This window comes from Neophocaena asiaeorientalis, unplaced genomic scaffold, assembly GCF_003031525.2.
Source record: "Neophocaena asiaeorientalis asiaeorientalis breed wild unplaced genomic scaffold, Neophocaena_asiaeorientalis_V1.1 scaffold124, whole genome shotgun sequence".
NCBI lineage: Eukaryota > Metazoa > Chordata > Mammalia > Artiodactyla > Phocoenidae > Neophocaena > Neophocaena asiaeorientalis.
The window spans coordinates 12,846,427-12,854,988 of NW_020174135.1; the positions used below are offsets into that span (position 1 = coordinate 12,846,427).

Below are 8,562 nucleotides of genomic sequence, written 5' to 3' on the forward strand. Positions count from 1 at the left end.
CAGACTATCAACTCAATTTTTTATCACCACAGTTGTAACTCCAAAATTAACAGATATACAGCAATAATCAAAAGCAGTGCAAATATCTTTGGAGGTTAAGATAAAATTATAATGCAAGAACATAAAAAAGAAATAAAAAAAGGCAAGTACTTCAAGTACAAGGAACCAGTCTGCTTGAGGTCCATTTAGTGTTTACTGGGGGCTTCCTTCCTGCTTTTACTTCTTTCTCTGAAACACATTGGCCAACATGGCACCTGATGTTGTCAACTGGCCCATTTTGTTCAAAAACTTGGTCTTTGTATCTTCACTCACTAAGCTTGCAGCAATTGACATTGAGCTAGGAAAGAAATTTTGAAATTCGTGTAAAGCAATTAAAAAACTAAAATATCTATTTTTTCATTTCTTTAGTAGTATAACATTAATAAATGCATTCTGAACTGGTATCACAAAAGGGAAACTAGTATTTATGGAGTAGAGTTTTTTGGTACCATAATAGGTTAGCAGCTTTCATGTTCATTGTTTTTTTAAAGGAAGCAGTGTGGTATAGGGATTAGGAGAAAGTGTGGAATGAGACTGAATCTCGGTTCTGTCATTTACCAGCTGTGTGACTTTGGGCAAGTTATTTAGTCTCCGTTTCCTCATCTATAAAATGGAGATAATTCTAGTACCTACCTCACAGGGCTATTTAGGATTATACGAGTGTAAAGTGCTTATTAGCAGTGCCAGGCACGTAATACCATGCTCTAACTGTTAGTTATTCTTCTTATTATCAGCATTACTTCATTTAATTCTTACAGCAACCCTGGGAGATAAGACATTATCCCTATTTTCACAGATGAGTAAAGGAAATCTCAGTGAGGTCTTTAACAATCCTAGGACATATTACTTTTTTGGGGGGGCAGGGTTGGGGAGAAAAAACATGTCCTCAATTGCCAATTGCACTAGTTTTGATGGACAGTGTCATATCTTTTCCTTTCTTTTTGACCAACCTTCTGTGTAGGAAGTAAGCACAATTTAAATGACTACTAAACACAGGTGGTTTATCATATTACTGAACAGAGTATTGATAAAGGACAATTTTTCAGTGATCCAACAATTGTGCTGTAATGGATTCAGGAATCCAGCCTATTGGCCTTGTGGCTTTGGCCAAGATGCTTTAAATCACTGTGATTCAGTTTCCTCCTCTGTAAAATTTTGCAACTGTTACTGCAAAATATCTTGAGGACTAAGTAAGAGAATACGTTTGAACATGTCAAAGACAATGAGTGGCGAGCGAGGTACAGGAGCTCAACAGACGTCTGTTAAATCTACACATGAAGTATGTGCTGCTACCTAAGACCTCTGGTTCTATGTGGTCTTTAAAGGTGTGTGCTGAGTTACTCAGTTAAATACCCGACCACGATGCCCATCCTGAAAGTCTCTTCTTCCCATTGCTCTCCTGCCAGTACATCAACCTGGTCTGACCCTACATGCTCTGAATACCCCTCTCTTGCTGCTTTTCCTCTTCCCACAAAGTAATCCTCCATAAGGCTCAGCATTTGGCTCTAGTTCTTCAATTACAAAACTTACTCATTCTATAAGTTTTAAGTAACATCTCCATAGGATGACTCAAAAATATTTATTGAATCACAACATTTTTCCTGAGGGCCAGTCCCACATTACCACTGTTTGCTACAATAAAGCCAATGTCTCAAGTTTTTTTTCATACCCTAACTTTAGAAATAACTCCCCACTTTTATTTCTGAGTACAAGTCTTTCATCTCCTTAGGCAGCTTTATTCCTAGGTATGTCATGCTTTTTGTTGCGATGGTAAATGGGAGTGTTTCCTTAATTTCTTTCTGATTTTTCATTGTTGGTGTATAGGAATGCCAGAGATTTCTGTGCATTAATTTTGTATCCTGCAAATTTACCAAATTCATTGATTAGTTCTAGTAGTTTTCTGGTGGCATCTTTAGGATTTTCTATGTATAGTATCATGTCATCTGTAAACAATGACAGTTTTACTTCTTTTCCAATCTGTATTCCTTTTATTTCTTTTTCTTCCCTGATTGCCGTGGCTAGAGTGAACATCCTTGTCTTGTTCCTGATCTTAGTGGAAATGCTTTCAGTTTTTCACCGTTGAGTATGAGGCTTGCTGTGGGTTTGTCACTTATGGCCCATATTATGTTGAGGTAGGTTCCCTCTATGCACATTTTCTGGAGAATTTTTATCACTCACTTTCATTTCTTTACTTGCCAGTGGTTCTATCCTTTTCCTCTCTTCCCAACAGTGAATATAATGGCTCTCCATTTCAAACTATCATCAAATCTTGTGACTTTATTCTACAACATCTTCTCTATTGTTTACTTTTATTTCTAATGCCAATACTTTACAACTGAATTATTCCAAAAGTTTTAGATCTGGCCTCCCTGCATTAGTCAGATTCACCTCTTAAATAATCACTTCTTTATATCACACCCCTTCTCAAAATCTTCAGTGGTCACTTACTACCTACAAGATAAAATATGCATGGCATTCAAGAAACATAGCAATCTAATTCTTATATGTGTGTGTGTGTGTGTGTGTGTGTGTGTGTGTGTGTGTGTGTGTTTAACCAACCATCACTACTTAACTTCTAGACCCCCTTGAGTCAGGTCTGCCTAGTCTAATTGTTCAAACCATTCTCAACTTAAATATTTCTTCTTTTATCTCGTGTCTAGCCATCTTTTAATTCCCAGCTCAAGCCCTATCTTTTCCATGATGACTTTCCTTAACATTCTAGGTTTATAGTACTGTTTTTTTTCTGTAGGAAACAGTGTTAAGTAAAAGATAAGTATGATTTTAATTTGTATCTACAAAAACAGGATACATGGCTCAGATAATACTTGAGATACCATGAAGTCTTTTTTAAAAAAATATTTCTTTATTTGGTTGCACTGGGTCTCAGCTGCGGCAGGTGGGCTCCTTAGTTGCGGCTCGCCAGCTCTTTAGTTGTGGCATGTAAACTCTTAGTTGTGGCATGCGTGTGGGATCCAGTTCCCTGACCAGGAATCGAACCCGGGCCCCCTGCATTGGGAGAATGCTTCCCTGGGAGTGTGCGCCACCAGGGAAGTCCCCCATCAAGTGTTAATGATATTCTTAAGAAGAGTGCAACAATGATGCTAAGGAGTCTGGAAACCATAAGAGATAAAAGTGAAAGGAATGAAGAATGTTTGGTTTGGAGAAGAGAAGATTTAGGAGACTTAAGATAACTCTCTGTGTTACTCATGAAAAATGAGATATATAATATATATCTGCACAGCTGTATATATCCATAGAGCTCTATTGATGCACATCACAATTACCTGGGGGAACTTTTTGAAATGTGGACACCTAGACGTAACCCCAGTGATTCTGATTTTTTCCATCTGGGGTAGAGGACCCACGTATGTATTTTACAAAGCTTTCTAGTGAAGAACCATTACATTATGGCTTTTTTTTTTTTTTTCTGAAGAAAGAGTTTACATTTTTATCAGTTAGACAAAAGGGTCTGACTCTGACCCCTCCGCCAAATGATGAAAACCTGGTATAGAGAGTAGATGTTATAGGAAGGGAGACTTTAACTCAGGATGAGAAAGGAATATTTTAAAAACAGAGTTGTTAAAAATGAAATGGGCTGCCTTGTAAAGTAATGTCTTCTTACTGCAGGCTTTCAAGGGATTCTCAGATCTTTCCTTTGCAACTCATAGCCAACCAGCTGTCATTTCTTACTGATTCTGAATCTATAGAATCTCTTACTTCTGGCCTATCTTTAAAATTATTTATGTCCTAGAATAGTTCTCTCTCTCTCCACATCACTATATCTTGCAAATCAAAGATCACTATTCCTTCTCTTTGAAACCCCTATTTGATTTTTTGACACCACTCTGATTTGCCTCCTATTTCTCAGTTAAGCTTCTCGTAAATGCTGCACTTTCAAAAAAAATTATTTATTTTATTTATTTATTTTTGGCTGCATTGGGTCTTCGTTGCTGCGTGTGGGCTTTCTCTAGTTGTGGCAAGCAGGGGCTACTCTTCGTTGCGGTGCACGGGCTTCTCCTTGCAGTGGCTTCTGTTGTTGTGGAGCATGGGCTCATGGGCTCTAGGTGTGCAGGCTTCAGTAGTTGTGGCTCTTGGGATCTAGAGCACAGGCTCAGTAGTTGTGGCGCACGGGCTTAGTTGCTCCCGGCATGTGGGATCTTCCCGGACCAGGGCTCGAACCCGTGTCCCCTGTATCGGCAGGTGGATTCTTAACCACTGCACCACCAGGGAAGTCCCTTAAACGCTTCATTTTAAATGTTGGTCTAATTCCAGGTCTGAGCTCCCTTTCCAAGTGATATCATCTATTCACCTCTAGTCCTTACCTAAGCCTTTAATTACCACCTATATCCTAATGGTTCCTAAATCTCAATAACTGCTTATAGTGTTTTTCTTCCTGTACCTCAAATTTTAAATATTCCTCTTCAGAACCGTTCCATTTGGTTGTACGGTGCCATCATTCAATCTGGGAATTCTTATTAGATTCTAGTTCTCTCTTACTCTAATCTGTTGCCATGTTAAACTGAGTTCACATTTGAATATATCTTGAGTCCATCTTATTCTCATACTCAATGTTACATATAGGCAGTAAAACAAGGTGGTTAAGACCATGGTCTCAAGAACCACAATGCCTAGGTTTGAATTCTGGTTCCTCCACTTAGTAGCTAGGTGGCCTTTGAGCAAGTTACCTAACCTCTGCGTCATCTGTAAAATGGGAATAGTAATAGTATCTACTTCATAGGGTTATTATGATAAATTATTAGCAAATATATGAAAAATGCTGAGAATGGTGTCTGGTTCATGAGTGTATCTTATTATTACCTGCCCATCCATGCCCATACCTGCCTTCATCATGGGTTACTACAGTAGCTTTCTGTTCCACCTGCTTCTCTGTTGCTTGTATTCACTAGAGCATGGCTTCCAAAGCAGTGGTTCTCAAAGTGTGGCTCCTGGACCCAGAGTATTAACATCACCTGGGAATTTGTTGCAATTCAAATTCTCAGGCTCCATCCCAGATCTTCTGAATCAAAAACTCTGGAGATGGCACCCAAAAATTTCCAGGTGGGCTTCCCTGGTGGCGCAGTGGTTGGGGGTCCGCCTGCCGGTGCAGGGGACGCGGGTTCGTGCCCCGGTCCGGGAGGATCCCGCGTGCCACGGAGCGTCTGGGCCCGTGAGCCGTGGCCGCTGAGCCTGTGTGTCCGGAGCCTGTGCTCCGCAACGGGAGGGGCCACAAAGGTGGGAGGCCCACATACCGCAAAAAAAAAAAATTTCCAGGTGATTCTGATGGACCCTAAGTCCTGAGAAGCAAAGTTACTAAGGGTTGGTAAACTAAGGGTCACAGCCCAAATCCAGTCTGCTGCCTGTTTTTGTAAATAAAGTTTTATTGGAATGCAGCCATAGCCATACATTTCCATATTGTCAATGGCTGCTTACTGCTACAATAGCAGAGTTCAATTGTGTACTTGTAACAGAGACCATATGAATTGCAAAGCTTAAAATATTTACTGTCTTTACAGAGAAAGTTTGTTGACTCCTGGCCACAGGATAAGTCCAAACCTCTCATGTAGCATACAAAGTTCTTTATTAATGGTGCCCGTCTACCCTTATAGACTTATCTCTATTGTTCTCCCGTACATACTCTGTGCTGTAGCTTTAATTACAGTTCCCAAATATGCTTTTCTGAACTTTTGTCCTTTTGCACAGTGCTGATATTTCTGCATGTAATCCCTTTTCTCTTTTCTTTTGCCTCCGGTTGGAGGGTGGATCAGTTCATTACTTTGGAAACTGGTACATAAAGAGAAAGAATTGAACATTTATCTTGTCTTTACTATATAAACGGTATAACTTGGTAAAAATAGTACATATGGGGGACGGTTTTCTTTCTGAAGAATTCTAGCTCACAAATGAAGAAGGAATGATAGAGTAATACATTTTGTAATTGCTAATGAATTAACGGATCTGGCATTCATCATTAATAGATGTTAACATCACCAAAAAAAGAGAGAAGCAGACATTACCTGCCTCACGATGAAAACACACCTCCTCCTATGTAGAAGTCTTGGCAAATAAAAAACATGCCCCAAACCTGATTACAACTCTAGATCTAGATCCAACTAGTAAATTTATGGGAAATACAGAGGAACATTTTGAACCACACAAAGGAAATGCAATTAGCAAGATTTGGACTGTGGGAACCTCTATAGGACAAATGACTCAGTTCCTTCAACAAGTAAATTGTATGGAGAAAAAAAGAGATACAAGGGGGAACCTCTGAATTAAGAGATTCAAGAAACATATTAACCACTTATAATATATGGAATGTTGGATCCTGACTCAAGGAAACAAACTGTAGGGAAAAAATGAACAACAAATCAATAATGACATTTATGAAACAATTAGAAATTTGAATAAAGGCCAGATAATAAATGATATTAAGGAGTTGTTATGGTGTGATGATACTGTGTTTATGTTTAAAAAAATAGCACTTATCTTTTAGAGATGTATATCAGAATATGGGAGGGGAGAAGAGTTGGGTATAGATGAAATAAAATTGACTATGAGTTGATAATTGTTGAAGCTGAGTGATGAGTACATGGGAAATCATTATACCACGTTTATTTCTGTGTTAATTTGAAATTCTCTACAGTAAGAGTTAAAAAAAAATAAATGATAATATAGAGGATTTGAATAACATTTACAATAGCCAGGACATGGAAGCAACCTAAGTGTCCATCGACAGATGAATGGATAAAGAAGATGTGGTACATATATACAATGGAGTATTATTCAGCCATAAAAAGGAACGAAATTGGGTCATTTGTAGAGATGTGGATGGATCTAGAGACTGTTCTACAGAGTGAAATAAGTCAGAAAGAAAAAAACAAATACCGTATATTAACGCATATATGTGGAATCTATAAAAATGGTACAGATGAACCGGTTTGTAGGGCAGAAATTGAGACACAGAGTAGAGAACAAATGTATGGACACCAAGGGGGGAAAGCAGAGGCACGTGTGGGTGGTGGTGTAATGAATTGGGAGATTGGGATTGACATGTATACACTGATATGTATAAAATGGATGACTAATAAGGACCTGCTGTATAAAAAAATAAATTTAAAAAAAAGAGTTAAAAAATAAATGATAATATAGAGGATTTGAATAACATGGGAAAATATGATTATAAATGTGAACTTTTTTTTTCTTAAAAAGGAAGGTCATGTAACCAACCAAAGCAATCTTAGAAAGTTACGAAGAGATTTCTTTCTTGTAAAATTCCTGCATGATAATTCATGAAATTTCATTTAGAATGTATTTCACATATAATTTTTCTCAGTTTTGGTCTAAAACCTTTTACATCTTAAACTAATAAGGCACCAAATAATTTTAATATTTAATATACAACAAATGAACAGAATTATTTGCTTTAATGTTAACTTTATGGATTTTGTGTTCAGAATAGAAACCTATCAAAGTATGTCTATTGTTTTATAACTTTCCATGACTAAAATGATAGAAGAGCTCCTACCATTCTAGGAGACTAAAGCAAGAGTTCTGACTCATAGTAAAAGGCAAAAGACTCTGTGTGTGTGTGTGTGGGGGGGGGTTGTGGGTGTGGAGGAGTGTGTTTCTGTGTATCTAGCCTGACAAGATGAAACACTTATTCCTGGTAGTCAGTTTTATAAAGGAAACACCATTGAGCTTTTCATGCCTAACAGAGTCCATTTAAGATCAACTGGTCAAGGTTACTTCAGAAAGAGTTAGAGACTATTTGTAAATTATTTCCTATCCTGAAATGCCCAACTTTATTCTTTCACATCTATGTTCATATTTTAATTTCACTGAATCTTTGAATTCTAATTAGTTTGGTTAGAAGCATGGGACTAGAACATTCACAAGTTGACAATCCTTTATGCAGTGAATCAAGTTAAATCTTACAACTCCTCTCATAAATTTCTACAAACTACGTTCACCAGTGATTCCCAAATCCAGCTACCTATCAGAATCTGTTTGGAAGCTTGTATTTATTTTATTTTATTTTTATATTTTACTGAAGTATAATTGATATACGATCTTATATAAGTTACAGGTTTATAATATAATGATTCATAATTTTTAAAGGTTATACTCCATTTATAGTTATTATAAAATATTGGCTATATTCCCTGTGTTGTACAATATATCCTTGTAGTTTATTTTATACATAATACTTTGTACCTCTTAATTCTCTACTCCTATATTGCCCCTCTCTCCTTCCCTCTCCCCACTGGTAACCACTAGTTTGTTCTCTATGTCTATGAGTCTATTTCTTTTTTGTTATATTCACTAGTTTGTTGTATTTTTTAGATTCTTCTTATAAGTGATATCATACAGCATTTGTCTTTCTCTGACTTATTTTGTTTAGCATAATACCCTCCAAGTCCATCCATGTTGTTGTATATCGCAAAATTTCATTCTTTTTTATGGCTGAGTAGTATTCTACTGTATGTGTGTGTGTGTGTGTGTGTGTGTGTGTGTGTATGTGCG

General features: G+C 37.4%; 1 protein-coding gene across 4 annotated transcripts in view; it reads right to left on the minus strand.

Annotated features, from left to right (window-relative positions):
- Window positions 1–6: 6 nt before the first annotated feature.
- Window positions 7–8,562, minus strand: part of RELCH (RAB11 binding and LisH domain, coiled-coil and HEAT repeat containing) — a 113,841-nt gene continuing 105,285 nt past the window's right edge. For all 4 annotated transcript variants that reach the window (XM_024754856.1, XM_024754857.1, XM_024754854.1 and 1 more), the window contains one exon: window positions 7–337. In XM_024754856.1, the coding sequence (XP_024610624.1) occupies window positions 217–337 (121 nt within the window). In that variant the 3' untranslated portion in view covers window positions 7–216. The remainder of the gene's footprint in view (window positions 338–8,562) is intronic.